This window comes from Pseudonaja textilis, chromosome 1, assembly GCF_049901715.1.
Source record: "Pseudonaja textilis isolate UNSWEBS1 chromosome 1, rPseTex1.2, whole genome shotgun sequence".
Classification (NCBI taxonomy): Eukaryota; Metazoa; Chordata; class Lepidosauria; order Squamata; family Elapidae; genus Pseudonaja; species Pseudonaja textilis.
Genome location: NC_141990.1, coordinates 39,033,716 through 39,047,912, shown reverse-complemented (window position 1 = coordinate 39,047,912; position 14,197 = coordinate 39,033,716). Strand labels below are relative to the sequence as shown.

The 14,197-nt window shown below is 37.6% G+C and overlaps 1 protein-coding gene across 2 annotated transcripts in view; it reads right to left on the bottom strand.

Annotated features, from left to right (window-relative positions):
• The window catches only part of FBLN7 (fibulin 7), a 29,450-nt gene extending 15,467 nt beyond the window's left edge, over positions 1-13,983 (bottom strand). Inside the window, exons 1-5 of one of the 2 annotated variants that reach the window (XM_087931616.1) lie at positions 13,769-13,930; positions 12,691-12,975; positions 7,868-8,027; positions 5,601-5,771; positions 154-279 (exon numbers count right to left, since the gene is read on the bottom strand). In XM_087931616.1, the coding sequence (XP_087787742.1) occupies positions 154-279; positions 5,601-5,771; positions 7,868-8,021 (451 nt within the window). In that variant the 5' untranslated portion in view covers positions 8,022-8,027; positions 12,691-12,975; positions 13,769-13,930. Of the gene's footprint in view, positions 1-153; positions 280-5,600; positions 5,772-7,867; positions 8,028-12,690; positions 12,976-13,768 lie in introns of both variants that reach the window. The other variant, XM_026695926.2, reaches the window with a different exon arrangement.
• Between the last annotated feature and the right edge of the window lie 214 nt (positions 13,984-14,197).

Genomic DNA, 14,197 nt, shown 5'->3' with positions numbered 1-14,197 from the left:
GGAAATTGCAAGTATACAGTTTACAGCAAACCCTAATTTAAACAGGTAATTATGACTTGAGCTAACCATCTTGCCTTGATGCATAAAGGAGGAGTGAAACATTTCAATTCCACCATATTTAAACCCCACCACCACCCTCAGCAAAATACAAACCTGTCTGTGTTTGATACTGGCAATTGGGGCCGGTCCATCCCTGTGAACAAATGCATTGAACCTGGTCACCTGTCTCTGTACATGTTCCTCCATTCTGGCACTGGTGATTTGTGCACAGACTAATATCTGGTTAAAGAAAGAAATTACATACTTAGAAAGTTTGCCTCTTTCAGCTCACAAGCTGCATTGTGTAAGCATATAAAATTTTGCTACAGAAAACAATCACTTGTCCTTGGATGACAAGCAAAATCACTTGATATGAAGAGATAATGTAGTCCCTCGATTGGTTTTTACACATGTGCATTTGAACAAATTCATAAAAGGTGTGAAGGAGTGAGTTGTAGTTTTAGGAACTTCTTACCATCTTCAACAGAGTGAGTGTTCCATCAACTCTAGCATGGGTATCTTTTCTCTTCACTGAGGGAATCATTCTGGATCTTGAACTTCAAAGACTCACAGAGGTTTCTGTGCTTTGAATGGCAATATTTATGACTTTACCTCAAAATCATCAAGGCTAATTGTACATGGAAGAGAGGGAATCTCTAGCTCATTCTGCTAAGACAGCCCCTTGGCCTTGGCATCTAAACCCAAAATCATGTCCTGCTGGCATCAGTCAAAGTGGAAACCTCAACCTATGTCTTGAGACTGAAAGTGGGATCAAAAGACCATCTCCAGAATAGTGGTATTTTTCTAAAAAATACCATTGAAAGAACCATAGCACAACTGCTGGTGTGATCCCTCATTTTCTTCTATAATTGCAGGAAAAAGCCTGCATTTAATTTTTGAAGGCACTATCTTACAAGAAGGAGCAAAGACCCACTGAATTCCTTTCTCTGAAAGAGAGAAAGAGCAAGCCAGACAGCTCCTCCATTCCTTTCACCCTTCCTGAGTTTGTTATGTATTGAAATAATGAGTGTGGTGTGGAATTTCTTGAGGAAATAGGCCTTTGTAGGATGGCTGTAGCTTTGCATCTGCTAAACGCCCAACTATTATTATTAGAATATTCTAAATAATCAGAGGTCTTCAAACCATGAAGTTATTGAATAATCACTCTCAAGAGGTTTAACTAACCCACTCTTGTTCCACACACCACTGAAACTTCCAATGAGCTGAACTTCTCATCTGGCTCCCTGGGGAAGCAAGCAGGTACTGAAGGCTGCAGTATAAAAAATGCTTTAAGGTGGTTTCAAAAGCAACATTTCTTGCCCACAAAGCAGCCACCAACTCCTTTTTGCATAACCCAAGAGTCACCGTACAACAACAACAAAAATCTATGTAGATTATATGGAGTGCTGTCTTCATTTGTTCCTAGCTTCTGAATAGAAATAAGGAGCTAACGCTGTGGGTCACAGCTGTTTAAAGGCAACATTTCCATATCTTCGGTCACAATGGAGGGCTGTGCAAGCAGCCTTCTCACAGTAGCTTAGGCACAGGTTCAATGGTGCATTAGCATTTTGCACAATGAGAAAGGAATTCCTTTAAACAAATAGCTGGGGCTGTGCAGGGGCCTGAAAAATTTAATCTCACTAAGAAGGAGCGTGTGAAAATTTAAACAAAATAGAGCAAAACAACAATAACAAAAAAGGCAAGCTAATTCCTCCTCCTCTTCCATCATATTGGGCACATGTATGGATATAAATGGAAGTTCATCTCATCCATCCTTAACCTGACACGCCCTTTACACTAGGATAGTGCTTGAGATGAAAGGAAGGAAAGACTGCATCTCAAAAGGACAGAAGAGGGACTTTATCAAAACTCTGCATTGGGAAATGCCTTTCTAGCTCAACTCCTGTTTGAGATTCCAGTCATTCTTTTCCAGCATTTGGGGGAGGGGGCAGTCCAATAGCATACTGTGACAACTGGAAGTGCCAAGAAAGATATGTGGATTAACTTTGGGTGGGGACCCTAAGCAGGATCATTCTGTCTTAAAAAAATGGCTGCATCTGGCTCTTCCTTCTTTCTTGTCTGAAAACAATTTCAGTTCCCATGGTCATTATTAAAAAAAATAACTTTAAGAAATGGATGCTTGTAATGGTTTTCCCCCATTCCTTCCCCTCTTTTTTTAGTTTTAATTCTTTGAGGTGGGTAGACAGACCCTATTTTTCTGATCATGTACAATTTGCACTTAAAAAGTTTTTTCATCTGAGAAATAAAGTTGTTTCAGAGAAATAAAGCAGACAACCAAACAAACCTATACCTTTCCTTCTGGATTTTTTTCTAAGAATTTTCATATCAATCAAATTTTATATGCATTTTCTTTGTATGCTACTGATTTTGTTAATTTGTGATTTCTATTCCATACAGTCTCCCAGTCTGATAACTTAATGTTGTGACCAATATTTTGATCCCATGTGATCATACATCCTTTCACTACTACTTCTAATTCTACTTCCAGGAGATATTTGTAAATTTGGGTAATTTTTTTTTATCTGGGCTTAATAAAATTTTGTCTAATTGTTTTGGTTTCAGGTATATTCCGTACTCGTTTATGTCCTTTTTATATCGGCTTTGTATTTGGAAATAAGCCCACCAGTCTACCCGTAGCTCTTGTTCTTGGAGCTCCTGTATTGTTTTTAAATTTCCGTGAATATCCAATAAGTCTTTATACTTTAACACTTTGTTCAGGTCTAAATTATTTGGGTAGGTCATCGCTTCCATTGTGGATATCCAGATTGGGATTTTTATATAGTGTTTCTTTTTAACTTTGATCCAATTGTATATCAGCGAATCTCTGATCAGAGGTCTGTGGAAATATTTTTGTTTAGTGGATCCTGTGTCCTATAGTAGTTTCATTTTTATTCTGGGTTTTTTACCCTGCCAAATAAATTTTGTTGTCATTTTATTAAGATTATCAACAAAGGTCCTTTCTAGTTTAACTGGAATGGTTTGGAATAGGTATAGAAATTTTGGTAATACAGACATTTTTATGGCTGCTATTCTTCCTAGCAATGACAATTTCATTTTTGTCCATAATTCTAAGTCTTTTTTTGTTTGTTGTAATAGCTTATTATAATTATAATTATTGAGTAGAAGGTAAATTGTCTCTTATCTGGGTTTAATTTTCTCCATACGTCTATTAAATTTAATTCTTTAATCATTTCTGCACATATTTTAGATAGTTCTCTTCTTTTTTTCCCTTCCCTTCTTGTTTCTCCATTATAGTCTTTTTGATAATCTGCTACCATGTTAAAGTCCCCTATAATAGTTTTCCTTTCCAGTTCAATGATTTTAGCATATAGAGCTTTATAGAATTCTTTCTGATTGGCACTAGGGGCGTAAATTACCACCAATAGAATTTTTTTGAAGTTTATCTATATTTCTATTGCCAGAACTCTTCCTTTAGGGTCAGCAAATGTTAATTTAGCTTTTATCTCTTCTTTAATGTAAACTGCTGTTCCATTCTTTTTTTCATTATCTACAGAAGCCATAAACACTGTCTCTAATTTGGAGCAGTCTAAATATTTTTCCTCTGTTTTTAAAATGTGTACAAACACACAATCTTATTGCACCATGTGAACTTGTTGCACAATATGCTGGCCCCGCAAGTCTATCAAACTATGTTGACATGTAGCTATTTTCCGTTCAGGAGTCTGACAGCCCACAATTTTTCCAAAATCTCAGAATTCTCCAAATTCCTCTGTTTTGTTCAGAGGTTATGTCATTTTAAGATAGAGGAGCAAAGCCTTTCCTAAGCTGACAGGAAGGGAAAAATTCCAATAATAGCAAAGTCTATCTATATTATTCCAACCCAATGGAACATTGGAAGAAAATTATGCAAAGAGGCTTGAGATTCTGTAGCTCCAACACAAAGGCAGGTGAGCAACAGTTCAGAAGATTTTTGACAATTATATTCGTACTCCGTCTTCTTTTCTATTATGTATCTGTAAAAAATGCCCCTGGTACTCTTTCCTCTTTTTTTTAATGGTTTAACTTGTCTTAGTTAGAATGTTTCATTTTTGTTGTGAAACTTTATTTGGTTTTTGCGCAAATCTGAAAAGATTTGATTTAAAAAAAACCCACCAGATTCCAGGGGTTTCAAATAACATTTTAATACCAGTCTGAAAATCCAGTTTCCCTTTTTTAACATCTGCATTTTAATGGCAGTCTGACAGACAGTAATTTAAGAAATTACGATTTTTTTTTCTGGCTTGCAAACAAAAGAAAGGGAAAAAACTGCATCTGGATAATAGACATTTGTCAAAAGCTAAGCAGCAAGGAAAGAAAGAAGAAAGCATCTAGAAACCAAAGCTTATAGCATTTTATTCCCCTTAACTACATAAGGGAACGACCAGAAGCAGAATTGTAGGTTTTAAGTATAAACATAACATTAAATTAATGAGGAATTGCTATCGGGAGTTTCATAATTGTGGCTCTAGAGTTTATGTAATGCTAATTTATTTAAATAAGTGGTATCCCAAGACGTAATTAGAAATACACTTATGTCTGATATTAGGTTAGACTGGCAAAAGCACCTATTAACAGTTATAATAGCCTTATTTAGCAAATGTCTTTTTTCACTCATTTCTTGCCATCCTGGGATGAAACAGATTTATACTTGTATAAATTACACCCTCTCATGTTTGACTAACACAAGTTAGGGTGAAATCAGAGGTGGTTTTCAGCAGGCTCTGACCAGTTCTGGAGAACCAGTAGCGGAAATTTTGAGTAGTTCGGAGAACCTGTGAATACCACCTCTGACTGGAGATTTTACAGTATCCTTCCCCTGCCACACCCACCAAGCCACGCCCACAGAACCGATAGTAAAAAAAATTTGAAACCCATCATTGGATGAAATAGTATATGGATGTTCTCCCAGTTGATTGGATATAGGATCTGGGGGGAAACAATGGTTAAAGGTGAACAGTGTTGCCAAAATTAAAGAATAAACTAATAGAACTACCCGGGGGAATATATGGAATAGTTCATTGTAATGTATGCTATTGGATCAGCTTTCTCGGGATGCTTTCAATGATGCCATTAAGCTATTCCTTATTCTGAAATTAAAATAAGTTTAATTTCTCCCTCCTGTTCTCTAATATCCTACTAAAGCTGCAGATCAGGTTCCCACCACCCACTACCAGACTACTATTAACATAAGGAGAACATGTAAAGTGTTGCATCAGTTGTTTGTATGCAGTTTGAATATTATCTTGATTTATCTCCATTTAGGATATTCCTCTATGTCAGGGCTGTCAAACTCGTGGCCCATGGGCAGCATGTGTCATGCGCTGGCCACACCCATGCCTGCTTTAGTGAAGGGGAAAAAAGTCATGATATGTCAGGTGTTGATGCTGCGATGACACGAGTTTGACACCCCTGCCCTAGGTCAACTTTTTATATAGGCACGATTGCTACAATGGCATTCTTCTAGCTACGCATAGAGAAATTTGTTCTGACAAATAGATGGGAGGTTTCTGTGCCCCAGCCAAGAAATAGAAAGGCAATACCTTTGCAGTGTGCAACTTCTCCAGTCCAGCTGCCATTTGGCTGACACATTCGAGAATTGGAACCAACAAGCTGAAATCCAGGATCACAGGTGAAATGGACTTCATGATCCACCAAATTTTTTGTGCCAAATTTTTTGCCATTCGCGGGAGCTTCCAATTTAGGACAGAACACTGCAAGCAGAGTTTGACAGAAGACAGAGAAAGTTAGTAGGTCTCAGAAAGAATAACACAAACATTCAGAGATCTCTAACCACATGAGATCTGTGTGTACATGAGATTTAATAATCTTAAAATGCAACTCAAACATCACCTTTCTCCCAAGTCATACCATGCCTTTCTAATCTCAAATTCATTTACTGTAAATTGATTAATTTAGGAGTACTCAAAATATCCATATCATTAAAACTTTGCATAATTTAATTATGAACAGATCATTAAACTATGCATCCCCCAGAAACATTCAACTCATGATTTCCAAACATCATAGTTAGCTCACATTTTAGCCCAGTGTGTTGCGTGAACTCGGGTCAAGTGATTTGTCTGTGGTGGTTCAGTGTTTTGCATATACCATTGGGTTAATTCAATAAATATATTGTCTCCACTCTGAGCGCCCTTCCAATCTGTTACCTTCCTGAATGACTGTGCTGCCCAGGGAATATTTGGAGTTGATATCATACATTACAAATCTATATAGGTTATCCTCATTGGACATTGAAGAAATCTGGAAAAAATCATGCTTCAATTAACCAGGAATATAACTATTGTGTGTGGCTAGAGACAAAGGTTTTCTCAGATCTTGGTCTGCTGCTTTAAAGATTCCACTGAAAGTTCAATGAGAATCCTATGCTCCCGACAATGGCACTATTGCCCTACACTGAAGGATAAAATGACTGGCTTAAAAAGGAATGGCTGGTGAATAGCTACTAGTTGGTCAATTATTTTAATTGTGGAACTGTACCACTGAATAGGTTCATTTTGCATACTCTGTGAGGGGTTCCAGTAGTATGCTACTTGGTCAGGAATGGATTTGTGGGTGATGGGGAGGCTGTTTTTCCCTTACCCGATATATAAGTGCAAAGAAATAGACACTGCAGCATTGCTCCCTGTTGTTTTCAGAAGAATGTGGCTTTGTATAATCTCATATGACTGAGAATTGCCTTTGAAGAATGTTCTGAGATATCCCTGGCTAGATCAATATTGTTTGAGGAAGCAAAATGATTTTCTCCTCCTATTGCTACCTATCTGTATGGATGAGCAAATCTTGCAGTAAAGCAGGAGGGTAGTCTCCCTTGTCAAGAGTGAAGGGCTTATAAGTCTTGCTGTAGCTCAAATTCTTTTGATTAATTATTTAGGTCCCTTGTTTCTTTTGTAATATGTTTCCATGCATGTGTCAACTCTGGAAATGATTTTAGCTGAAACTATATTCTCTTTTTCTTTGTTTCTTAGTTGCCGTACATATGGGGGGTGGGGGACCAATGGAGTATGGAATGTTTTCTTCTAATGTGCCAGACATAACAGCGATAGGGCTCATGGGAACCAAGGTCATCTCAATGAGAGCTCGTTACAGCCGGAGGGAGCAGCTGAGAAGCCTGCTGCTTACCTGGTTGGTCAACATGATCTGTGACACTGGGGGTGGGTGGGGAATATCTATTCTTTTAATTATACCAAACAGCAGGAGATATTTAGAGTTGGATTCACACCTGAACGTGCCGATATGATGTACCCAATAGGAGGAAAGCTACAGCCTCAGAGTCTTGAACTGATTGAGATCATTACTTGGAACCATGACAGCATGTAGAGATCTCACACAGAAGATTTTGACAGCAAATCCAAAGTGATCATAATTCAGCACTGTTCAATCTGATACCTTTCAGACAATTTTAACTATAGTTCCTAGACAGCACAGCACAGCCAGAAGTCTGAGTAGAGGACTGGGCACTGTTTTCTGCACTATTATTACAAAAAGTAGAAAGTTGTAATTATATCCTATACTAATCCAGAATTAATTTGCCTTGAATTATGCAACCTGCTGAATCATAAACAAACCCCATTGTCTGATTTTCCACACCAACCTACACATTAGCTAACTAGGTTTTTGTGTTTTGTGTGGCCAGCCAAAGTGTGAAGTGGCTGCTTTAGGAAAGCATGAGTCATAGATGTAGGATGCCAAGAGTGTGTTTCCTTATCCTATAATTTCATTTTGGTCCATGAGCTCAATCTGAACAAAGTTCCTGCCCCCATCCTCTGAAGCTCTGTATTCCTTTTACCAGTTTGTAGGTCTGGGATAGCTTTAGTCACAGTGTTCTGCAGATTTGTGAGTCGGTGTTTCATGATGCGTAGTCCTTCAACAAACCGTGTTTCCTGGCCTTTGAGAAACTGCTGCATTTGGCGGATGGTAGCCAGAACTTGATGTTTTGTCATGCAGTTCTATGGGGGGTGGGGGAAAGAAAAAAATCACAGATTGATGCATGTAAAAATGTCACATTTGCAAACCATAACATTCGACAGATATGGAAAATGATGTATTCTAATGTTTTCTCTAGATTATTTATATCCTGCATTTCCTTAAAGAGACAAAAAGTAGCCTTTTAATTTCTTGCAAGTAGAACAAGTTGCCAATACCATTGTAGGAAAATCATAATTGAGCAATGATATTAGCCTGAAAAAGTAATATTGGGCATTTCTTAATGAACACACACACAACAGTGTACTCACCAATGTGTCAGATATTCATTGTGTCAAAAGAATACTGCTGTAGACACAAATGTTTTATGATATTTTGTTTAGCACTGCTACATAATAGAATAGAATGTAATTTTACAAAAATAATTTTACTAAAAAAAATTTAAAACAAAGATTAAAACCACTAACATAAAATAAGCAAAAATAAAATAAAATATAAAACTTGCAAGTGCAAGAATGAAATAAAAAAAAATAGAAAAATAAATAAAGAAAAAGGACACAAAGAAGTAGCTTCCAATCTTCTTCATAGCTGCTATAAACAAAATTATAAACTTACTTCTTTCTCTAAAATTCCTGACTCTCTTCTTTCCATATTCTATCCTGTCTAATTATCAAAACCATAAATCATAAGAATGTGTTATCTTTTATGCATAGTTCACAAGGAGTTTCCAGTCATCAATAAATATAGATTTTGTCTCTGATAAAGAAATTATTTTGGCCCTCTCAGCAAGTTCCATCATCTGCACCAATCATTCCTCTGTAGTAGGTCTTTCTATCTTTGTGCACTCAATAATCTGGCTGGTGTTATCATATACAAAAATAAAGTTTCATTACTTTTCCCCCAACTATTTGCCTGAAGAGAAAGACAGTTGATCTCAGTTGTAGAGCAATTTTTAAAATCCTCTAAATTAATGTACAGTATATATTTGAATCCAAAATTTCCTAGCTTGTTTACATGTCTACTAAGCATGATAAAATATTCCTTTTTGTTGTTCACATTTCCAATATACATTTGAAATGCCTTTGTCCATGTTCCATTAGGAACTGGGCCATGCAAGCAAATTAAACTTCATCTACACATGTGCAGGATCTAGGTGGCGTGCAAAACCATGTTCCCCCAGTCCCCGGTGTCCAAAAGACTAGGGGTCGCTGTCCTACACAATTTCTCTGGGGTTATATAACAGAATATAATTTGTTCTAACTGAAACTGGCAAGAAACAATAGGATAGACAAGGTACAATTGTCATTTCTATATATAGAAAATGAAGTTTTGTTAGGTTTCCACTTGACTCATTAATATCCCAGGCAGACAATAATAGATCCTTGGAACTATCTTGTCCTCATGTGTCTTGTCCTTAAGGCAGCCTGAGTCAATCTGGTCAACACTCTCCAGCTGTGTTGAGATGAATCCCAGAATTTTCTGCCACAGAGCCAGTAAAATGCAAAATGAGAATTCTAGGAGTTGCAGTCTACAGCGGAGATCAGGCTGGAGAAGCTGACAGTGAACTGACTCCTGAAAAAGGGAGTAGGACAGCCAAAAACCGAACCTTTGATTGAACTTTCTGGATAGTTCAGGTCAAAATCAGGATCTACTGAATCCTGAGAGCCTCATGAAGAAACAGGAATGAGCAGACTTCTACTTTGGATGTTATAATGATCAGCTGGAAAATGCAGAAGCCTTTTTGAATGACATTTTAGAAAACTTGTCATCATTGACTGGCCAGCCAATTAAATGCAAGGACATAAGGCTGAATTCCACTGAACAGCTACTATCACTGCACAATTTTTCATTTCTGTCCTGGACCAAGATGTTCATTCCTGTGTACTTTGGCCTTGAGATATGTGCAGCGAAAGCAGCCAAGAAAGCCCTTTCATGTTAAGAGGCTGCATTGTTCCCAAAGCAATGATAACTAATAATCTCTGTACCGATATTCCTAACTGCATCTTAACTGTAGTTCTACCCTTTCCATCTACAATAACAATGTATAGATTTATTTTTGCATGTTTATCATTCAAAAAATATATTCATACATGCACACAATTACATCCAGGCATTAATGAACTTGTGTAAAGTGATTTAGTGGCAAGAGACAGATAAAGATGCCATAAAACAGATTTTTTTTGGTGAATTAGTTTTACCATTACTCAAAAGTCAGTGCTAATATTGGGAGCTAATATTGGGACTTTTCTTTTTTTAAAATTGCAGAATTTAATTTTATGCCAGGCTTAGGAAATACTTAGCAAGGCTTTTTCCTGTCCAAGATGCTTATTGTGTGTGGTATGCAGCAGATTCCAAGAAAGGCAGAAGTCACACTGTCTATTGTTATAAAATCTTTTTGTGAAAGGATTAAGTTTAACTTAAACTGTTGCGATATACTGAAACACAGTAAACTTTGTTACACTGAATAACTTGCTTTTAGTATACCAGCAAAGTGATTTGAAATCACCAAATATGTGGTAACGTGAGTGATTTGTTTAGGTATTTGTGAGCAAAATTTGATTTTATTTTCTAGTCTAACAAGGGAACTGCAAAGCCTAACAAAAACTACAATTTCTGTTGCAACTAGCTGCCTGATAATACCAATTTAACTGTGAAACTAATTGTAAACCCAGCATGTCTGGAGCTGCACACATTTCTTCCTCTGGGCTAGTATTCATGGAACTAAGATATCTGTGGTGGCAAGGCTACTTTTCATGTTTTCCCTAATAAAATAAAAATGATTGTATCAATATTATTGATCAAATTTATGACTTGCTGTTTTAGATGCCAGTCTATCATTGCATCTTCTACCACTTCTGTTTTGTGCCTTTCTTAAAGGACCTCACTCTGAACTTAAAAATATCTTCATCAGGATGAAAATATCTTCACCAATGATTTCATTGTTTTTAATTTAAAAAAAAACTTTATTTAATACAAACAATTAAAATATACAAATACAAAGGTAAAAAATACAAAATTGTACAAACAAACATCACGCCAAATTCTATAGTGCAATCAATCATGTTTTCTTCTACTACAGTTGACAGTGATTTAAATATTCCATCTAGATTATTAAGTGGCAATTACTTTCTATCCCTTGTAAAATACCTATATTAATAATATATATAACGTATTAAACTATTCTTACTCCTGGATTGCAACTATATAATTTTATAAATAAATCATTTATTTGGCTTAATCAAAACGAGAGAGGAATAAAAGCTCGTGCTCTATGATTTCCTGTCTTTTAACCTATATATGGTAGTATATTTCTTAAAGTCCTTATTGCTTTTTATTTTATACATTGTTTTTCTTTACGATCTATCCACTCATACAATTTATTCCAGATCTGATAACATTCTATATCATCTTTCTCTTTTAATTTAAATGTAAGCCTTTCCATTTTGGCGCATTCAGATATTTTCTGAATAATGAAATATATAGGCGGTAAATTAGGTGTTTTCCAGCAGTATGCCAGTGAGATTTGTGCCACTGTTAAGATGTGAATAATCAGATACCTTACTTTACGTGAATAATCCCCTTTAATTATACCCAGGAGAAACAATTCAGGTTTCCACTCCAATCAATCCTGGATTATTTCTTCTATCCATGACTTAATCTTGATTCAGAATTTTTTAACTTCTGGACATTTCCACCAGAGATGGAAGAAGGTATCATGGTTTCTCTTACATTTCCAGTAGGTTGGGTTTGCTGTTAGATACATTTTTGCCAATCTAAAGGGTGCCAGATGCCATCTATATAACATTTATAAATGTTCTTTATAGGATACTGCTTTTGTTAATGTGAGGTTCCTTTGCCAAATCTCTTCCTAATTATCTAAATCTATATTATGGCCAATTTTTTTTGTCCATGCTATCATTGGTCCTTTCACAATTTCCTCAGCTAGGTCATATTCTAATAGATAATTGTATAATTTGGATATCATGTTTTTTTCTGGACCCAGAAGTATTTTATCCAATTGTGTATTTTTCATTTCTAATCCAAATTCTTTTGAAACCTTGTCATATCTCATTGCTACTTGGAGATAGGACCAATGGTCGATAGATAGTCCTTGAGCTTCTAATTCTTGGATCAATTTAAGTTTTCCTTCATTATCTAAAATTTGTTGATATTTAAGCTTTTTACTAATATCCATTGTATTAGAATGAAACATTGCCTCCATTGTTGATAACCTTGTCGGGATTTTAATATAATGATTTCTCCTAATACTTGACCAAATTTTTATCAAAGATTTACACAGGGTGTGTCTATGAAAATATGTGTGACTTTTAGTGTTCGGATTCCACAAGAAGGCATGCCACCCTATTTGTAAATCATGACCTTCTAATGTTAAAACTCTTTTATTTTCCAATTTAATCCAATCCGGGTTATACAAACTAGCACCGTCCCTCTATAATAGGTCTCCCAGGCAGGGAGTTCACCAATAATTTCAATGAGGGGAAGGGGAACTCATCAAATTTGCAGATAACACCAAGTTGGCATGACACTCCAGAAGATAGGCTCAATATACAAAAGGATCTTGACAGACTTGAACACTGGGCCCTATCTAACAAAATGGAATTCAATGGTGAGAAAAGTAACTTTAGGCAAGAAAAATTAAATGCACAGGTATAGAATAGGTGGTACCTGGCTCGATAGTAGTAACTATGAGAGGGATCTTGGAATGCTAGTAGATAATCACTTAATTATGAGCCAGCAGTGTGATGCAGCTGCCAAAAGAGCCAATGTAGACCCAAGCTGCATTAACAGAGAATAGAATCAAGATCACATGAAGTATTAGTACCACTTTATAATGCCTTGATAAGATCACATGGAAACATTGGATCCAGTTTTGGTCGTCATGATATTGAGATGTTGAGACTCTAGAAGGAGTGCAGAGAAGAGCAACAAAGATGATTAGGGGACTGGAGGCTGAAACATATGAAGAACAGCTGCAGGAATTGGGTATGTCTAGTTTAATAAAAAGCAGGACTAGGGATGACATGATAGCAGTTATCTGAGGGCTGCCATAAAGAAGAGATCAGCCTATTCTCCAAAGCATCTGAAGGCAGAACATGAAGCAATGGATGGAAACCAATCAAGGAGAGAGAATCAGTCTAAGAACTAAGGAGAAATTGCCAGGCAACGTGAACAATTAATCAGTGGAATAACTTGCCTCCAAAAGTTGTGATTGCTCCAACGCTGGAGATTTTTATGAAGAGATTGAACAACCATTTGTCTGATGGAGCAGGGGGTTGGACTCAAGGACCTCCAAGGTCCCTTCCAACATTGTGATTCTGTTATTGGCTGGCTGGGGCATTTTGGGAGTTTGACGTCCATACATCTTTAAGCTACCAAGGTTGAGAAACCCTGGGGCTTGAGTTGGGGCTCCCTCTTGTCTGGAAGCATCTGGCTCCCTTCCCCGCTTGACCTGAAAGTGGGGCTGTACTAAAAGGTAACCTAGCCAGTCACTTTTTACATTTGCCTCATTGCCTTGGCCCCAAAAAAACCAAATACCAAGAAGTGAACAAACAAACAGAAAGGCAAAGAACAGGTAAAAGAGGAGACAGGTTCGAATTCTTTTAAAACACACAGAAAAAAAGCTCCTCTGGCAGTTCCATGCAGAAAACGAAGTGTGGCATCATGTTCTATACCCCTAGTAGAAAACAAGGGACGTGTGACAGAGAAGAGCCCCTTCCCTCCGCGCCCCCCCCCCAGCCCTTACCTGGGAAGCTTGCAACTCTTGACCGGCCGCTAGGCATAAAACGAGGACCAGGCTGCTGAGGCTGCATCGCCGTGCCAAAATCATGGCTGTGCGCTGCTATCCTGTTGCGATGGCCGGGCAGCGAAGTGGAGGAAGTGAGCGAGTGCTTCTCCGCACGACCTGCCGCTCGCCCAGCCCAGCGGCGGAGGCTGAGCTCTCCTGCCGCCGATCTTGGCTGCAGAACGGGTCCCTCGGGGGAGGGGGGAGTTGCTCCCGCTTCCCCCCCCCCACCTCCTTTTAAAGTTCATACCTGCGATCGCTGCCTCTCGAAGGGGCTGGCTTGCTGGAAGTGCTGCTCTTTCCTCCAACAGCAACTCCAGGCCAGGGCGAGCGGGCGCATCTCCCGCGCAGCCCGTTACCCAACAGCTTGGGACTATAGTATGGCTTAAA